The following is a 20220-nucleotide window of genomic DNA, read 5'->3' as shown; positions in this document are numbered from 1 at the left end:
CCAGGACGTGGCGCGAGCCGGAGGGGGCGGGGCCCACTCGCGGGGGGCGGGGCCAGAAGCGCGACCTGGGGTGGCCTCCATTGGCGGGGCGGTGCTGGGGGCGTGGCCTGTGTCTAAACGGGGCGTGGTCTGTACCTGTCCCCGCCCCTGGGGCGTGGCCGTCCCGGTTCCCGCTGCCGGGGCTGTTCCCGGACCCGGGGCCGTTCCCATTCTTGTTGCCCTGCCCGGGGCCATCCCCGTGCCCGGGGCCGCCATGCAGCGGGAGGTGGGCTCGCTGCCGCTGGCCCCCGCCCTGCGGGCCCGCCTCGCCGCTGCCGGCTTCCAGACGGCGCAGGAGCTGCTGGAGACCGGCCCCTGCGGCCTGAGCAAAGGTACCGGCGGCGCTCGGCCCCGCGGGGCCTTCCCGCGCCCTTCCGCTGTTCCCCTGCCCCGTCCAGCCTACGGGACCCACCACTGGGGCCTCGGGGGAGCCCCGGGAACGGGCACAGTGATTAGTGACTGGGATTCACAAGGTTCTGGTAGGTCTGACCTACACTGAGCGATGGATGTAAATGGGATGCAGGGAACCTCTTTCAAGATGTTCTAATGAGATTTGCAGACGTGGTAAGGAGTGTGTCATAATTCCCTGTGAGGGTGGGCAGGCCCTGGCACAGGTTGCCCAGAGAAGCTGTGCTACCCCATCCCTGGAAGTGTCCAAGGCCAGGCTGGAGCAACTTGGGCTGTTGGAAGGTGTCCCTGCCCATGGAAGGGGTGGGACTGGGTGGGCTTAAAGGTCCCTTCCAACCCAAACTAGGCTGGGATTTTGGTTATCAGTAGTTCTCTTATCTATGATAATATGTGGTAATAGTTTCTGCTTTGTAAATCAAAGTGGAGTAGCTGGATCTGTCAAGACAGACAATTGTATAAATATATTTGCAGTTATCTGTTTTTTGGTCTGTGGTTCAAAACTAAACATAAACCATCAGGTGCTCAGTCTGAAAATACCCACAATCAGTGGGTGTCACTGGCACTTACTGGTCTGCAACCTGGTTTCTTTTACAGGACATTATTTGCTTCAAATGAAATTAATATGACAATTTGCTTGGTGCAGAGTAGGGAAATTGCTCTGCCAGATCTCATCCATCTGCAAACAGCAGGTTTGATTTTATTATCTGTAGACAGTTTGATTTTATTATTATTTGCATATAACCTGCTGTCACCTGAACCTCCAACACAGCACGTCATGGCTCAGAATTGTTTTGCAAATCACACCCTTAGTCCCAGGGCAGTGTGTGTTTTAAACTGAGAGGGTGGACGTGGATCATTCTGTGTTATGATCGGGCTCATTGAATTATCTTGCCACACTTTAAATCAATCACTGTTTATAAAAATAAGGTGGTGTTTTGTGGTTTTGACTTTTCCAGAGATCGGAATCTCCAAGGAAGAGGCGCTGGAAGCATTGCAGGTGGTGAGGCAGGAATGTCATGGGGATGCAGCCAGGACTGCCGGGGGATCAGGGACCACCAGAAAGTTCACAGCCCTGGAGCTTCTGGAGGAAGAGCAAGCCCAGGGCTTCATCATCACCTTCTGCTCAGCTCTGGACAACATCCTGGGGGGAGGTGTGCAGCTGACCAAAATCACTGAGATCTGTGGAGCACCCGGCGTTGGGAAGACACAGCTGTGGTATTTTACTGTTGGATGACCTTTGTGCAAGCAAGAATCACTTTTTGTTTAACTTAACTGTGAAATGAGTTCGTTTTTCTTTTGTTGTCATGACTAATTCTTCTGCAGCTTTAGAAATATAATCATGGTAATGGCTGTGCTGCTCCCTGTTCCATGTGCTCCTTGGCAGGAATGTCACTTCAGGAGTGAGGCTGGAGAGGTTTGTGGTGTAAATATTTCTCTTGTTTTCTGTTTCTCCTGGCAGTTTGCAGTTGGCAGTAGACGTGCAGATCCCGGAATGCTTTGGGGGTGTTGCTGGAGAGGCTGTGTTCATTGACACCGAGGGAAGCTTCATGGTAGACAGAGTAGTGGATATTGCAGCTGCCTGTGTGCAGCACTGCCAGCTTATTGCTGAAGCTCAGCAAGAGGAAGGTACGTTGCTAAGTTGTTTCTTTCTGCCTGCTAGGCAGGGATGGAGTGACATGAATGTCTGGTGGGCTGCAGTACTACGTTTGGGGCTTAGGGACTTCTCCCTGACAGCCCTTTATTTCCACCCGTGTGTATCAAACCCTGAACTGCATCAGTGTCTGGAGCCGTGCTGCAGACTGAGCTGGTTTACTTTAAGAATAATTATTTTATAACATGATGATTTGTGGGATTTTAGGTACATGGGGTTTTGGTGTTTGCCCTCCCCTCCTTTCCTCCCCTCCCCTCCCCTCCTTTCCTCCCCTCCCCTCCCCTCCTTTCCTCCCCTCCCCTCCCCTCCTTTTCTCCCCTCCCCTCCTTTCCTCCCCTCCTGTCCCCTCCTTTCCTCCCCTCCTGTCCCCTCCTTTCCTCCCCTCCTGTCCCCTCCTTTCCTTCCCTCCCCTCCCCTCCTTTCCTCCCCTCCCCTCCTTCCCTCCCCTCCCCTCCTTCCCTCCCCTCCCCTCCTTTCCTTCCCTCCCCTCCCCTCCTTTCCTTCCCTCCCCTCCATTCTTCCCTCCCCTCCTTCCTTTCACAGAATCACAGACTATTCCGAGTTGAAAGGGACCCACAAGGATCATCGAGTCCAACTCTTAAGTCAATGGCCCACAGCGGGGATTGAACCCATGACCTTGGCATTATTACAACCAAGTTTTAACCAACTGAGCTATTCTTCCCTCCCTCCTTCCCTTCCCTCCCTCCTTCCCTCCCTCCTTCCCTTCCCTCCTTTTTTGCACTATGAAGGTCACATTTGCAGCTAAACCCAAACACAACTCTGTTCAGCAAAACTGAGGGATTCTGTGCTGCAACACAGGAACAGGTGGGGAAAGAAGAGGAGCAGCAGAACTTTTTGAGGCAGTGTTGCTACTAAAGCCCCATACAGTGAAACTGTAGCTGGAATTCAGCTCCTCCATAAGGTCAATATAGCCAGGCTGCTTTTTTTTAAGATTTCTATTCTCTAAGTTGTCAGTCTGTTGGGAATACTGGCACAACTTTCATGTCACTCTTGGAGTATTTATGTACCAAACTTCTGTTTGAAGAGCTAAAAAGACACTGTATTAAATGAGCTGCTGCCTGTACATTAAACAAAGGATGATGAATAGTCCCTGATGGCCTCTGGTGGTGTTCTGGCTTGAAAATGATTTACGGGAAAAGTTCTCGTTTCAGAAATAAATTTTTCATTTTTGGAGCCCTCCCTTGGAGGCTCCAGTGTATCTGTGTGCAAATGCTGAGATAGCATCTGCTCACCACTTTCCTGACTTTCAAGCCAGATGGAAGGTATGTCTCCACACTCTTTACCTTGCCTGTTCTGTGTCTGGGGGCTTTGCTGTTGCTATGTGTGGAGGGCATAGCTTGGTGGAATGATGAAAGTAACAATATGCTCTTCCAGACTTCTCTGACTCATTTACTCATCTGTTTGTTTGTTCTCAGATCATCTGAAAGCTTTGGAGACCTTCTCTCTTGAAAGTATCCTTTCTCACATATATTACTTCCGTTGTCGTGACTACATAGAGCTTCTTGCCCAGGTCTACCTCCTCCCAGAATTCCTCTCAGAGCATTCCAAGGTGAGGGTTATTGCAGGCTTATCAGAAGGCATCACTCATCTTCACACTAAAGATTTTTGTCTGTTCTAATAAGAGTAACATGAGTAAACACCTTGGTACCTCGTCAGCTTGGCAGTAACATGTTGGCTGATACCAGAGTACAAATGTAAAGCCTTCTGCCTGTTTGCTTTTTCATTCTCATCCCAATTACTGTTGAGTGTAATTTGCTTTTGCTCCCACTGCTGCCATCATCCTGAATTTCCACTTTGGATACTGGATCTGTGTTGCCATGTGTTGTTACATTTCTGTGAGCACTGAGTTATGAATCATCACAGAACTGCTTTACAGAAGGTCTCTGAGCCAGGTGTGCCTGTGATGACCAAGAGGACGGGATCAGAAAGAATTTTTTTGTCCCAGAAGATCACTGAGGACCAGAAACATCCTGCACTATCTTGGCATCCAGAAAGGGACTTTTCTCCGTCTTTCCAGTACATCTTCTGTTGCTACAAGCAACCAGAGCCTGCAGCCTGACTCTTGGGTGGACTACAGCCAGAAAGTTCCCTAGTACCTAATGTCTTAGAGAAATGCCATTGCAAGGCAGATTTTCACCACCTCCCTTCCAGATTTCCGTATTCTGCACAGCAGATCCTTCCCTGTCAGGGTTTGGGGAAGGTGACTGGTCCCTTGTTCTATCAGAGCACAAATCTGTGTTGTTTAGTTAGGTTGTCTTTTGCATATATTCCAAACTCTTCATTTTTGGAAGCTGTTGTGTTCTTGAAAGCACAGATGGGAGTCTCACTTTTGCTTGGTGTAGTCTGGTACTTCCCTTTCTCTGCCAGGTACTAACGGTGCCCTGTTGTGTTTGCTCTTGTGGAAAGTACATGGCTTCATTAGCACAGTTACACTGGGCTGCAGTTCCCTGGGACCATCTGTGCTGATTATCTGTGCTTGGCCTGGAGCCTGAAGTACTGAAGGTTGCAGGAGAACCATAAGGCCTTCTGCTGATTCCTTGGACAGGCTATAAGTGACTTGACAGATTGCAGTCCAGCTCTCATAGTCTGATCCCTCTGGAGCTGAGTCTGGGACCACAGGGAACCTCCAGGTTTTAGGGTTTTTGAGAGAGACATAACTGTAGAGATTTAGAGAGATGTAGAGATCCCAATGTGTCATTTGGAAACATGAATTAGTTTGAGATCTTGTTATTAATATGAGAAAGAGCAATAATGTGAGAAAGGCTGTTAGAAAGTATTCTTGCCATAATAAAGTTTATTTAAGGTCTGGTAGAACCAAGCTGACATGGAAAAGGCAGGTGTCACCAAGCCCTCTCTATCCAGCCTACTTTTAATACTTTAAGTCTTCTTCACTGCTATTTATAACAACTGCAACTGGGAGAAAATTGACTAAATTGCATCCTACCTGGACAAATTCATCTGATAGACAAGTTATATAACCTTGTATACATTCCTTTACAGCATGAGTCATGTTTGTACTGTTAAACTGATTGTTCCTAAGGAAATGATGCATGAAGAAGATGTACAGGCTTATAAAAAAGAATTTGTAGGAAGGAGGAAAAATGATAAAACAGAAGAATATCTTCTTTTAATTTTAACTATTTCGTCTTCTTTTGCAAATTAAGAGGTTTTATTCATTTGAAGGCCCAGGGCCATTTCACAGAGTGATTTTGGCAGGCTTGTATGGACCAGTCACAAGTGACTTCCCAGTAATGAGCTAAATCAATAATACAGAAAATCAGGGGGGTTGTGTTGTTTCCAATTTGTCTTGTGTATTATTGCAAGAAGTTGTAGATACTGAGGATTTGAGTGACATCTGAACATGCAGGCACTGTAAGCCCATCCATCTCCCTTCTGTATTCCAGATAAACTTGGGTCATCAAAACAGCTAAAACAAATGAAGTTAGAATAAATCAAAATCCCAGGCTAATGTTTATATAGTGTCTTGAGGGTGATGAGCAAGCAGCTGCATCGTGCTCTGACTTCAGCTAATGATTGCTACAAAAGAAATAATTCAGCAAACCAAATATCTTCAGGCAAGACAGGTCCCATTGCAGTGTGTCTGGAATATCTTTAGGCATCTCTTAAACTCTGTGTTTCTAAGATCACTCATAGGAACTGAGTTATGTCCACAGTGACTACAGACAGCATGTGTTCTGAGTTTGGTTTGGTTTTCATTTTTGAGGGAGAGGGTGAAATAAATTAGCGTCAGAAGTACAATTCTGGTGGTTAATGATTATTTTCTCCAGCTTCAACTCTGCAAGGCTTGAAGTGCAGTTTTGTTGTTTTGTATTCCATACCAGGAGCTGCAGAGCAGTCAGTGAGCTGAAAGGGAACATGTGGGAGGGCAGCTCTGTGCTGGGTTAACTGATGGCAGAGCTTAGAGCAGCGTTTGGTTTGAGCTGGTGCAGCTCTGGCCTGAGCTGCTCCCTGACACAGCCCTGCACTTTGCAGGTGTTTGGAGTGTTTGGAGTTTGAGGCTCTTCACCTGCATTCTTGTGAGGTGCTGATTGTCACTGATTGTTGGTCTCTTCTCCCAGGCACTCAGCAATAGGACAAGGGGGCACGGGCCAGGGGGAATTGAAGTTGCAGATCAGAAAAAAATTCTTTGCAGAGAGAGTGCTCAGGCATTGGAATGGGCTGCCCAGAGAGGGGGTGGATTCCCCATCCCTGGAGGTTTTTAAACTGGGATTGGCCATGGCACTGAGTGCCATGATCTGGTAAAGGGACTGGAGTTGGACCAAGGGTTGGACTTGATGATCTCAGAGGTCTTTTCCAACCCAATCCATTCTATGATTCTGTGAAATACAGAGAGAAATAGACTTTACGTGGTCGCACTCATCTAGGTATGAAATAAAAGCTGGCCATCCATCATCTTCTATAAAACATTAGAAGGGCACTTAAAAATAGGCATTGCTGATTTTAGTAATTTTTTTGAAGGATGGCAATCGTTTTTTTCCTTTTCTTCTGCATTTAGGTCCGACTGGTGGTAGTTGATGGAATTGCCTTTCCTTTTCGCCATGACTTTGAGGACCTGTCCCTGCGAACGAGGCTCCTCAATGGCCTGGCCCAGCAGCTCATCATTGTAGCAAACGACCACAAATCTGCGGTGAGTCCGGGGCACGTGGGCATGAACGTTACAGAGAATTAGGACAATGTGAGTTGTGATTAAATAGCAAAATCAAACTGCAAGATTACCCTCTACATTCGTTCTTGCCGGGTTTAGTTAGTAAATATAGATGGATCACACTGGCAAAACATCTAAAAGGTGGGAAATTCCTACACTTGCCAAAATAGGTAAAATTTGCATTAACAGCATCCTGTGGATCTTAACTAAATGTGGATCTTAATTAAATAGCATGTCAGTTTGTCATGCTGTTTCCCATCATCTCTAATGATTTGGTTGGACAAGGAATGCTCCTTTGATGACTTTACATGAAAATGCATCGAAGCATTCAGCAATTCCAACACAACTTTCCACTCTTCGTTTAAAAATAAACCCTGGTCTTAGCAGAGGAACTGTTCTTAGGGAGGAAAACCACTTTATCTGCTGTTTTGCCTTGCTCTTCTGGCATCCATGGAAACCCAGCGCTTCCTTCCTGGGCATTGTTTCTACGTCATAGGCGCCAACATGGAGGCAGCAGCCCCGCAGCCAGCAGAGGGCACTGGGAAGCTGCAGCTGTTCCAGAAGTTGTTGTGGAAGTCTCTCACAGCTTAGAGAAGCATTGTTCAGGAATTAGAGCTTCCACAGCCTCAAAATGGTGCTTGTGCCTCTCTGAGTTTCCAGGTGATTTGCGACCTTGTCACCCACAACTCTCTGGCGCAATTGGCTTTTGTTCCCAACTGCTAAAAATAAACCTCTCCTTGTGCTTCCACGGATAAATGTGGGAATGGGAAGAGCCCAGCTCTGTGTTCTGACTGGGCTGGCTGCCCAAAGGGTGCCCTTGCTGTCTCCCTGATGTGAGTTATGGAGCTGCTGCTGTGGGTACCAGGGAGATGGATGTTCTGTGGCTGCTGGGTTTGCTCAGCCTCTGTTTCGTGAGTGCTCCCCCTCACAACTTGGTACTGGTGACCTTGAACAGCAGCAGCGTCACTGGACACTTTATTTTTCTTTATGGAAACATGTATAACTTACCTTTTCTGAACCAGGGAGCACTTTAGTCCAAATGCTTGCTAAATAAACTCTTGCTAAAGGAGTGATCAGTCCCAGCTTGGGGGTGGCTGCAGGCAGTGTCTGGGTGAGCTCCCAGTGCAGCCTGTGTGCCAGGGATTGGTGTGGGGCAGCGAGGCTGGGCAGCCTGGCTGCTCTAACATGGTAGGAAGTCAGGCCCTTCGGCTTCCAAAGCTGGGCTCAGTGGGCTGTGCAAGGACACCCAGCCCCAGTGAGAGGGGGAGCCTATTTGGGGCTGTTCCCATCCACTTATGATGAGTTCCTTCTCTGAAATGTGCAATATATACTCTGGGTTTTCAGCTATGTCAATGTTTTGGTTGTGCCCTGTGTGCTCAGTGGAATTGTTTCTCTCACACACTTTCTGAGCTGCTCAAGCAAGAATCCTACAAGCTTATCAACCAATGAAAACCCCTAGGGTTTAAGATAGGTACAATTTTTTTATTTTTCATTTTTAATGAACTTTGTGATTAATATTCCTGGCTCTTTTCTGTCTCACCCACCCCCACTTCTGCCAGGGATCTAACCTAGACTGTCTGTGAGCCTCCCACGAGTGATTTGTGCTGCAAAAACACTCCCCCGCTCTGTCTGTTCACTTTCATTCTCTTTCTATTGTACCCACGTGTGCATTTTTAGACTACAAGGCACAGAAATGCAGTTAATCACTAGGCTAATGCGTGTGTTGAGCAGCACCACCAAGTTCATTTACCCCAGTGACTGGGACTGATCTGTTCATGGAGGGCTAGTGCAAGTCACATGCATCTAAATACAACTCCAAACAGGATTTAATGCAAATCTGGTGGGATAAACAAGTTGTGTGGAGTTTGCATCCCTTGGGAAAGGAGGGATTTAGGTTCCTTTAAAGTCCTGAATGAAAGAAATCTCCCTTCCATTCAGAAATACATTTTGTTTTGAAAAGATGAGGCACCTCTACAGTTTCTTCTCATTAACACGGAGGATTCATCACAGTTGCCAAGAGTTTTGCCTTAGTGACTACTTTATCAGCAAAAGCTTTTTGAAAAATTCCTCTCTTTCCTCCCACCAATATGCTGGTTTCCTGGAGATTTCCTTATTTGTTTTGCTTCTGTTTCTTCTTTTAGGTAGTTCTGACAAACCAAATGACAACAAGGATTGGACAAAGCCAGTCCACACTGGTACCTGCTTTAGGTAAGTGTTTAGCTCGTGAGGTGAAAATTGATATGTGACTTCCTTTCCTGTGGCATCATGTACAAAGGAAATGGAATTGCTGAATCGAGTCCATGGTGAAAGTATCAGACCCATTTGGAACTGCTGGCATGGTGGAACTCCACAGCAGTGCTGGTACATGGCAGCCTTGTGATTGTAATTACAAGTATCAGATTTTATTCTGTACTGAAACATGGTGTGCATATTGGACTCCTTGTTAGACTTACGAAAAGAGAGAATAAATTTCTTTCAAAGTCAAGACATTTTCAGATTCCAGAAACTCACAGGTTGAGAGTGTTGTTGGATATTATTTTTGCTTTTTAAACCAAAATTTTAAATACTAAATTTGATATTAGATTTAATGGTATTCCTTAAGGTGGTGGACTCACCCTTTCTGGGAAAGCTCTGGGAGCTCAGAACTCGCAGAGTAACTGGGTTTTAGGTGTGCAGTTAATGGATTGCACCTTCCCCTGAGGATCCTGGGCTGTGGACTTCCCTCTGTCACAGCTGAGGAGGCCACTGTCCCTCCTGGTTATCACCAACCACACCCTGAGTTGTTGGGTGATCGTCTCCCAATTCATTTCTGCCAAAAAAGGGCCAAGGAAGCTTCAGCTGTTTAAATAATAAGCAAACTTCTGATAAATCAATAACATAGACTGAAATTGTCAGGTGGGTGATCATCCAAAAAATGTTCATGGGAGCCGTAAACCTCGAGCAGGAATGGGGTGATGAAGAGGTTAAAGCACTCAAAGAAGAACTTTGCTTAATGGTTGCACACCTCAAACTACGCTGCAATTTCCTAAACTCCCTGAGAACCATTCGCTGCCTCTCCAAAACAATTTAAATTGTTTATTTTCCCATTACCCTTGAACATGTTCCATTAATTATTTGCAAAGGCATTTCATATTTGCTGCATCACTGGAACTCTCTGCAGTTATGATGGAGGGGGAAGGTCTGGGTGGGATCCTCAGCCTGCCCAGAGCCAGCTGAAGTGTTTTTTCCAGGCTGCTCAATTTTGCCCAGTAATGAGCAGAGTTACCTCATGCAGACTCTTCTGCTGCAGTCACAGGGGAAAATAGAACAGTTCTGAAGTAGAGACTTTGACAAATTAAGGAAAAGTTCAGCATTTAAATCTTATTTCAGGCTGTAACTTTATATTATTTTATGATTCTCTTAAAGGTGAATCAGATTCTCTGAGCACAGGTTCAGTTTCTGTGAGCTTAGTAATGATTCCCTTGTTCTGGAGGGCAGGGAGAAGGGGCCAGGACGAAGGCAAAGATGTTCCCAGTGTCTGTGCAGGCACTAAACCATTTGGCACAGATGGAGGCTAAAATGAACAAACAGAGCCCATCTTCTCCAGGAATGTGAGGAATGTGGATTTGGAGCTGTGCTTGCAGACCCAGCTCCCAAGATCTGACCCTTTTTGTCAGTGTTGCCTGTTGTCCTCTGATGGATTATTTTTGGCAGCCTTTCTGGCTACAAACTCAATTAAAGCTAATAGAGCCTGTCTTTTTTCACTAGCCAGCATTGTTTAGGAGCTGTTGTGTTTATTGAGTCATAGGGGCAGTAAAGAATGTGAAGACATTCAGAGTTGGTTGTAATTCAGATATGTATTTTTTCATTATAACTCAAAGATACCATACAAACTTTTCCACAAACGTTTAATTTGACATAACCTCATGCTGAACTGATTGTGACTCTCACCAGAGTGTGTGACCACATAATATTGTTACACTGAGTAGTGTGTACTCTTGCAAAAATGAAACTTTGTACCAGTTGGTAAAATATTTAAGCAGAGGGAAACTCCCCTCATCCTAAACAGCAATATCTCAACTGGAGCATTTCAGAGTGGTACAAAATTCTTCTCATTTTAATGTGGATTTATGCCATACACTTGATGCAAGTACTGAGCTGGTGGGTTACAAGGTGATTTTTACAGCCCACTCTTTTCAACAGTCTCATCATAAAGTCTAAAGAGCCTCCTACTCCTCTAAGTTGGTTGTAGCCAAAGGAACTATTGAGGGAGGGGTCAGCACCAAACCCCCAAGTAAAATCAATCAATCAATCCTATTGCCTCCCCTAAATAAGAGGTTTTTTCCTCATTGATTGGTAAGCCTAAGAAACAGCTTTTTCTAAGATTTCACAATAGCATTAATCTCCAAATTCTTACTCAGCTCCCAAGCAGAAGGGAAGGTCTTAATTATGGGGGGAAAAAAAGAAAAAAGCACAGATGCTGCAAGGTATTAAGTCAAGAGCTTTGTGAGGGGGACAGCTTCTTTCCCACTAGTGATAGCTAAGCTGGGTGTTCCTAGACATTTCTGCCAAATATATTTAGAAAGGAGGTCAAATATTAATCTACAGCCAGTTTAACTGAGAAATATCTCATTTTACAGTAGCATTTTTCAATACAGTCGGAAACGTGCTGGTGTGGAATTTGTGCCCATTGTAAAATGTGTTCTGAGCTCTGACTCAGAACCATATCTGAAAGCCAAAATCTTTAATCTCATCTTAGATATAGAGGAGCAAGTTCTGGCAGGATGCCCAGAGGGTCTTGGTCTTCATTACAGTGGAATCATATTTTTTCTTGCCTGTGCTCTAATGAATATCAGAGCACAGGGGGCACGTGGGGCAGATGTGATGGGGACCAGTGAGTGATTCCAGGGGCCGTGGGCAGGTGAGCAGGAGAGACTTGGAGCACTTAACCAAAATGACTGCTCTAAAATCCATCTTTGGGCTGCTGACTGTCTGCTGGGATGAACAGAGAATAACAACCAGTAAAACTGTCTGCACGTTGACCTGTGGTCAAGTGTGAGCTGAAACAGTAGGACTGTTCCCCTGAAGCAGCACAACAATCCAAACTTCCCTCTCTCCTTCCACCATGCCCCCCTGCTCCTCACTTTTGGCTGTGTTCTTTTGCATTTTGCTGTCAGAAGCAGAAGATGCTTCAGGAGCTCTTGATACTTTAATAATCATTGACTTTCTCCCAAAGCTGGTGTCCCAAAGGGAGTGATGTTTGCTCATAATTATGCCTGAGAGACAGAATATTGCAGTTTTGAAGTAGAATTTCGACATACTCACTGGGCTTCTTCAGTGGTAATTAGACACATCTTTTCTTCATGCTGCCTGTTTTCAAGATTTGGCTAGTACCTGTCCTTTATTTGACATCTATAAAATCTTTCTACAAATAGGGAAGGAAGACATCAAGATTTCTGTACAACACACTGTGAGTACGGAGGTTATTCCTTGTCCTGGTATATTTGTTGTGAAATCATTGCACATATGAAAAAGATGTGATTCATCACTGCAAGAAAGGCACATATGTTTTAATTGTGGGGGTTTTTTTTTAGAAGACTGGTCTAATTTCAGTTCAGTTTATTGATGATGATGCTGGTATAGGAGGTTACTAAAGTGGCCTTGTCATTTTGTGTCACTCAGGAGAAAGCTGGGGACACGCTGCTACTGTTCGTTTAATCTTGCACTGGGACAACAGTCAGAGGTAAGTGAAAATCATCCTAAGCATCATCGTAACAATGACAAGTGTGACATTGGGGAATCTTTTCAGACCAGCCATAGTGGCCAGACAGGGATTTGAATTTGGCTTCTGGCTTTGGTCTGCCATGGAAGACCAATGGGATCCTGTCCTGGATCCAAACTAGCGTGGCCAGCAGGCCCAGGGCAGTGACCCTTCCCCTGGACTCTGCCTTGGGGAGGCCACACCTTGAGTGTTGTGTTCAGTTCTGGGCCCCTCAGTTGAGGAAAGAGATTGAGGGGCTGGAGCGGGGCCAGAGAAGAGCAACGAGGCTGGAGAAGGGACTGGAGCACAAGTGCTGTGGGGAGAGGCTGAGGGAGCTGGGGGTGTTCAGCCTGGAGAAGAGGAGGCTCAGAGGTGACCTCAGCACTGTCTGGAACTGCCTGAAGGGAAGTTCTGGCCAGGTGGGGGTTGGTCTCTTCTCCCAGGCACTCAGCAATAGGACAAGGGGGCACGATGGGCTCAAGCTCTGCCAGGGGAAATTGAAGTTGGAGAGCAGAAAAACTTCTTTGCAGAGAGAGTGCTCAGGCATTGGAATGGGCTGCCCAGAGAGGGGGTGGATTCCCCATCCCTGGAGGTTTTTAAGGTGAGATTGGCCGTGGCACTGAGTACCATGATCTGGTAAAGGGACTGGAGTTGGACCAAGGGTTGGACTTGATGATCTCGGAGGTCTTTTCCAACCCAATCCATTCTATGATTCTATGTCCCAGCCTACTGAGGCTCCAGAGTTTTCCTGCTCAGGCTGAGACAGTGTGGGCTGGACCATCAGGCTCCTCCTCCCCACTGTGCTGGTACCTTCCTTCTGACCAGGTGCCATCTCTTATCAAAATACAACATCTTGATGGCAGTTGTTCAGACAATTTCTTTGCCTCAGTGTTTTAGTCCCCAGTCAGTAGAAAGCCAGAGATGTCAAATAATGCTTTAAGCCCCCCAGACAGTGACCTCAGGGGAATGGGCTGCAGCCTCAGGGGCAGCCACTGGGCCCTTCTTCTCTGGGGTGCAGCAGGATGGGCCTGCAAAGCTGGGCAGCTGAGCAGGTACTGAGTTCCAGTGACCTGCAGAGAGGCAGGAAGAGCTGCACTGACAGCCAGGGCAGAGCTGAGCTATGGAGGGTGGGTTTGGACACCCAAAGCAATGAGGGTGACCCTTCTGAAAACAGTGTGAAGTTCTGTCTGTTGCAGTGAGATTTTCCCTGTTTCCTGTTTCTTTTTTCCCCTCTTCACCACATTGCAAGGTCATTTCTCTTTCCTGGTCAGTTAAATTTGTCTTGTATATACTATCACTGTGCAGCAGCTTGAGATTAAGGAGCTGTGCTTCAATTCTCTAATCTCCTGCAAACAAAAGTGCTACTGCAATGTTGTGCATAGTTTTGCTTGTTGAATTTGAAAGAGAAATGCAGTGACACTTTCTTGTGGAGTTTTGTTTTTAAATTCTAAGTTTGAAGGCAATGCAGAATGATTACAGCAGGCTGTTTAATTTGGAATTAAATTAACATCACTGATTAGTTAACAGCCTTTACAAGACAGAAGTTGCATCAACATCATGATTGCAGAGTGAACAAAAGTTAATTTTTTATATCAAAAGAACTTTTTTCTTCAACAGAGGTAGGAAGGCTGCAGATAGAAGTTCCAGAAAGCAAGTCAAAGCCAGACAAACCTGAGTTATTCACTGATCTAAATCTGCAGCTGGTGGAGCAGGGCCTGCAGAAACAGCAGTTCTGGTTACAACGGCCTCTCTGTAAAAAGCAGAAATAACTCAATGCTGTTGCATTTCTACAGAAACTGCCTGTACCTGATGATCCATTGTGGTTTTGTTGTTTAAATGTTTTTATATTACATTGTTGAGGCACAAAGACTATTTGAGAATCCATTTGCCTTTTTTTTTTTATTTTTAAAATGTGCTCTGATACCTGACTCCTTCTTTCTCTCTACTACTGAAAATGTCAGAGCTTAATTCTAAGGGTTCTCACTGCTGGGAGCAAAGATCCTGTTGAATCAGAGGCTCCAGCTGAGCACTTGTGAAAGTGTGGCTTCTGCAGCTCCAGATTTGGGCAATTTTGTCAAGTATAACCCACCAGTTCAATGTTCTGAGGAATTCCCTGTGTAGCTAACATGAAGTGGCAGTGTTCCTCAGGCTGTAATTACGTGCTCTCTAATAGAATGGCACCTCAGGGAGGAAAAAACCCCCCAAAAATAATTAACGGGATTTTTGGCAGGGTGTCTTGATACAGAGGGCAGAACAGTTTCTAGATTGGCTTACATAAGTTTTGGGGAGGTGGGCACGGGGCAGACTGGCAGCCCTGACACTGCTTGAAAAACCCTTTGCTTTTGAGCTGCTTTGCAATTTTCTGTCCATATTATGTAAGCATTTAGTGGGCTTGGTGCTGTACCACACAAATCAAGGTGCATTGCTTCGAGTCGAAGTGCACAAAATAAGAGAAGTGTCAGAGGAGAAATAAAAGAGAAACTATTTTCTCAAGGTTATGCTGTATGTCAGTGGCAAGGGCAGGCTTAGAAATAGAACATCATCTTCTCCAGCCTCTGGGTTATGTTGACAGGCTTATGAAGTCTCTGGAAAAAGCCTTCCTAGAAGTATTGGAATTCTTGAGGGTCTCTCCCAGGTTTGAGAGGTCAGTGAACAAATGATTAATGGACTAGGAAAGAGTTGTGCTCAAAACCTTTTTTGTTTGCAGTTTAAGAAAGTGACATTTGGAATTAATTCATAATGAATATTGTTCCAAAAATGTCATCAAATACCATGATGAAACAAGGCTAATTAATCATTCACTCTTTTTAGTAGGTCTAGATTGTGTGTGAGCTGACAGGTCATGTAAGGATGGGAATTTAGCACCCACAGTTTAAATGACCTATATGAAAATATATAAGACATGTATATAATCCATGTGTATAATGTATTATAATATAATGTATATAATATAATGTATATAATATAATGTATATAATATAATGTATATAATATAATGTATATAATGTATTATAATATAATGTATATAATATATAAGAATCTCACTGATACCTACCCCAAGACTGGGGGAAAACTTGAGTCTGTTCCTTGGGTTATTTGGAATTTTTATTACTCTAGTCACTAATCATAATGACCTGCTGTGTGTTTTACCAGGTTGGCAACACTGTACAAATCACCGAGCCAGAAGGAGGCAACCATCCCCTATCACATCACAGTTAGTATTTCTTTGGGGTGGGGAGTCAGAGAGGGGAGCACATTGAGAGCTGTAAAGGAATTTTCAGACACATCTGAAAATGATGTTTGCTTTTGCCGTGTTACCTTTCAGTTGCCTTCTGAAGGTAACCAGTAATCCTGGGATGTCTCCAGATTTATGAGTATTTTGCACCTTTTCTCTTTAGAAAAGTGACCTGGCAGTTAGTCCTCTGAGTTAAAACATTTTAATTTCCAGATCAAACTCACAGGCAGCCTGTCCCCATCTGTTCTGGTGCTAGTGCTGCTTATTTTATCTGCCCATGATGTTAACTTTTGGGCTAAGTACAATTACCAATAACAATCTGAGCCTCCATTTGGGAGATCCGAACAAGCCAGGCTGTTTTCTCCCTTGTCAGCTGGGCTGTTGTTTCCCGAGTGACCCTTCTCTGCATCTGCTCCAGTTGGGTTTATCTTTTTAGGACCAGGGTGGCCAGAGTTATCCCTGGTGTTCCAGAGGTCTCACCAGTGCTTTGTGCCATGTGTATTTCCCCATCTCTGCTTTATGTGTGTTGCCTGACACAACCCAAGTTGTATTTCTCTTTCATGGCTGCATCCTACAATGACCCCATGCCCAGCTGATATATCCAGATTGTTCTCTTCTCTCACTATCATATAAGGAGCTTCCAGCTTATGGTTGGAGTCCTGATTCATCCCCAGTTAAATCCTGTGATTATTTCTTTTTGTGGAATGCTTAGATATATATTAATGAGAAAACTGCTGTCTAAGGGGTATTTAGGTTTGAAAAACCCCATCACTCCACTCTTACATCTTCAAATGTCAGATCCAGAGGTACATGCCATAACTATTTGCTACATGTCCTCATGGAAACACGTTGCCATAGCATTTCCTGCAGATCTTAACGCTGCCATAACATGAGATCTTCAAACTTTCCAACAGAAATTGATTGTTTTTTCACTCCTGAGTGTATTCACCTGGACAGAAGAAATACTGCAGATATATATACTCTTAGCTCTGTAAAGACTGGAAGGGTAAGTGGGGCTACATCCCAAGGTTGTTTGGATCATGTGATGTGAGTCCTTTTTCTCCAGCTGACAACCAGATGGATTTTATCTTAGACAGTTTAATTGCCTTTTCCTTTCAGTTTTATATGCACCATAAAACAGCTATGCTCTCTTCTGTGTGAATGCACATAGGCTTGAAATACAGTTGAGAGTGAATCCCAATCAAAGATTAGTTAAAACTTGAGATTATCCCTGTGTTTTTTCCCTTAATCCTGATGAACTGCCTCAGCAGATGATTTCTTTAAGTAAAAAATGTATTATCCCTGGGTTTTTTCATGAAATTCAGGGCTGATGATAACAGTTTGCTGTTATCATATCTCATTTCCATCTCCCTAGTTAAACCAGAAGATGCAAATACATGTGCAATGTTTCCAAGTCAGATTTAGCACATCTATGTATAACCAGCAGACAAAAAAAGATAATTATAAAAATAATAAATTGCTAAAGCCTCAATCCTCAGAAATGTTTAGACTTGTGCAAATGGGGTATTTGGTACCAGGGACAAACTGGCTGTTCAGGGCCTGTAAGGCAATGGAGAAATGTTTAACTGTGACCAAGCTCTGGTCCTTTTTATCTGTGTCCTTTCCAACACACTGGTGAGTCAGTCACCACTCTGGGGGCTGTGCAACACCTCTCCCATGAAATCCTTTCTTTCACAGGCTGATAAGGATTCATTCTTAAATGCAGAGTATAGAAATGTAAATTGATTTATGCACAAGGGAGTAAGTAGTTCAGCTGATTCACCTAAATTTCCCAGGAATGTGACCTGATTATTTCAACGTGAAAGATGAAACCTGGGACCTGTATTCCGGGTAGGAACTGTCAGTGTTTCCCTGAACTGTGGAGGGTCTGCCAGGCTGGCAACAGGAACACTGCTCAAGTAATGAGCCCAACCTCTGCCAGTCTTGCTGCAGTGTGTACATGCCAGAGAACATTATGGAACAATTCAAAATGACAGGAGACTGAGCTTTGTCCTTGGTTCCAGTAGCCACATCCTCACTATCTAAAACCCACTGACAAGCCCCCAAAATATACTCAAAATTCATGTATTTTCAAGGTGCCGTGCCCAGAAGATGCATGCCAGGCATCCAGCCTGCTTTATCATGTTCTAGCCCTTGAAACCATTGGAATGCTTTTGCTGGGAGTCGGCATGCTGGATTAAGTGGATTCTTGGCTACAGATCCACCTTTGTGCCTCAGGGAAATGGCAGAGATTAGATGCAAGCAGCAGTGAAACATTAAACTTGAAGATTCCCCATTACGTTCTTTAGAATAACACTTGAGTTGCTTATAATAGCAGAGGGACCGCACAGATTCTGCCCTTGTGGCACCTCTTGCTGTTTGTTCCTTTTCACAACCCCAGGCTGGGTGAGGTGAGGCATTCAGAAATAGAAATACAGGGATGGGAGATGTAAGCAAGACATTTTGCTTGGGTTTGGGATTGATTTTGGAGCAGGACACACTGGCATTTGGGAAGAGTCACGTGTCTGATAGTAATTCCACCTGCTTTTTTCACACTGCACTAACCCAAAATGTCAGCGTTCCTGAAATGGTCTTGTCCCCACCTGAGCATTTTGGATCACTGAGGCAGTTTGTGTTCTGATTAACCCCTTTTCCTCTAAGTCTGCACTGAGTCTTCCTTGAGCTATCAGCAGTGCTCCTGCACAGCATTTGTCTGGAGATGGGAAGACAGTTGCAGGTTCACATAACATCTCAGTGTCTCCATCTGCACCCATGACACGTTTAACTAACTGATTTTCCAGATCTTTCATATTTTAAAATGGTTCAAAATCATTAAATTGTGAGCTGCAGTAAGAGAAAATACAAATGGTACTAGGCCAGATAGATCACTTCAGGCACTCTCCTGAGTAGCAGCATCTAGTTTTCACTTCTACATTTAGTTTTTGGCAGTTAAAGGTTTTCATCCCGTTGTGTCCCATAAATTACTATGCTGGAACAGTCTTTGCAGTCTACAGACATTCAGCTCTGCTGTTCTCCTACAATGTCTCATTGATGTTTTCAGTTCATTAAGTAGGTACAGGGAACAAAAATATCCTAGGTTGTAGAAATTCACAGTTTTGTTTCTGAAAATGACTGAGGCAATTAATCCAGTCATCTCCTTCCTTCTGTGGGAGCTGATGGATTTGTCTTTTAATTTATTTAAATAGGCTTAGAGAGAAGCAGTTCTTCATAGCCGTAGGGGTGATTAGTAGCAGAATGAAAATGATAGCCTGGTTGGTGAAAATAAAATATCTTTAAGAAAACAAACTGAGGAGACAGTTAATGGTTGGCATGTGTGTTGAAAGGTTTGCAGTGCTGGTCTATAAACGTTCTGTGGCCGCTCATCTAAAATAAATGGCAGCAGCATCATCCCTTATCCTGATCTTCTGGGAACTGGTTACTCATGCTTTATATCCATACAGGCACTAGCACATGATTTTCCTTACATTTCCAGCCTCATGGCTTCCGAGATGTGCAGCCTCCAGCTGTCACTCAAGGCGCAGAAGGGACCGAAATGAACCCTCGGAAGCGGCCGCGGAGGGAGGAGGAGAAGCAGCAGTGAAGCCAAAGCTGAATGTTAAAAACCGTGTGCTCCAGGAGAGCAGTGGCACTGGGAACGTGCAACCAAAGGCAGCCCAAGAGACTCTCAACTTAAATCCCTGCTCTGGATGGTATTTTAACATTAAGGCTGCAATATGCAAATTTCTGAGGCAGAAAATTCCTTTGTGTATGGCACAATTTTATAATAAGAAATCTATGTTTTCTATTTTACTTTTATAATAAAAATCTATGTTTTCCATTACAAGAGACTTCAGCTTTTTTTTTTTTTGAGGGAGGGGATGGAGAACACAACCTCTTCTTTTGCTCTGGGTAAAAGCACAATGAAATGAGAGCATCAAGTACAGCACATTTAAGGACATGGGTCTGGATCACTCATGTGGCTTTGGATGTACCTGCACTTTCAGGAGGTTTGATGCAGCACTGTGGTCACCACATGCTCAGAGCAGGGCAGGAGGCAGTGGAGCTGCTCGAGGGTGCCTCAGAGAAATGCAGGTTTCACCAGAGTGGGACTTTAGCCCTCACCTGCTGCAAAGTCCTTGATCAAGGACAGTCAAGGCTGTTTTGAACTTCTCGTTTATCTTGTGGTGACAACAACAGAGATGAAAGGCCCATTCTGAAGGACAAAAGATTTAATCCAGCACAGCAATTTTATGTTCCCATCTCAGTAAGTAAGAATATTTTGCCATCACTCAGGCTTGAACCAAAGTGCTGCACAGCCCTTACTTCCATGTGCTTCATTTCAGGCTGAGGTGCTGTAATCAGGATCTCTTTTGTTGATGGTTTTAATAGAGAGGAAACCCAGGCTTATTGGACACCAGCAATAGATTAGCAGCTTGACTCTAAACCAAAAGAATGAATGT

The 20220-nt window shown here is 44.6% G+C and overlaps 1 protein-coding gene across 1 annotated transcript; it reads left to right on the top strand.

Moving 5' to 3' along the window:
• The first annotated feature begins 161 nt into the window (after window positions 1-161).
• On the top strand, window positions 162-19598 carry RAD51C (RAD51 paralog C). Its single transcript, XM_071574921.1, has 9 exons — window positions 162-371; window positions 1404-1662; window positions 1907-2073; window positions 3535-3668; window positions 6636-6767; window positions 8927-8993; window positions 12447-12507; window positions 15679-15739; window positions 19254-19598. Exons 1-9 carry the CDS (start codon window positions 254-256, stop codon window positions 19359-19361), a joined length of 1107 nt encoding a protein of 368 aa, XP_071431022.1. The 5' UTR covers window positions 162-253; the 3' UTR covers window positions 19362-19598.
• Window positions 19599-20220: the final 622 nt, after the last annotated feature.

The sequence above is a fragment of the Pithys albifrons genome, chromosome 21 (genome assembly GCF_047495875.1).
Source record: "Pithys albifrons albifrons isolate INPA30051 chromosome 21, PitAlb_v1, whole genome shotgun sequence".
NCBI lineage: Eukaryota > Metazoa > Chordata > Aves > Passeriformes > Thamnophilidae > Pithys > Pithys albifrons.
The sequence above is the reverse complement of the archived record's forward strand: the minus strand, read 5'-3'. Positions and strand labels throughout refer to the sequence as shown.

What these genes read in the sequence shown, in the direction of transcription:
- RAD51C (XM_071574921.1), top strand. Translation starts at nt 254, where the DNA reads ATGCAGCGGGAGGTGGGCTCGCTGCCGCTGGCCCCCGCCCTGCGGGCC. An exon ending in GTTGGGAAGACACAGCTGTG is followed by an intron (nt 1,663 to 1,906) that starts GTATTTTACTGT and finishes TTCTCCTGGCAG; the next exon opens with TTTGCAGTTGGCAGTAGACG. An exon ending in TCCTCTCAGAGCATTCCAAG is followed by an intron (nt 3,669 to 6,635) that starts GTGAGGGTTATT and finishes TTCTGCATTTAG; the next exon opens with GTCCGACTGGTGGTAGTTGA.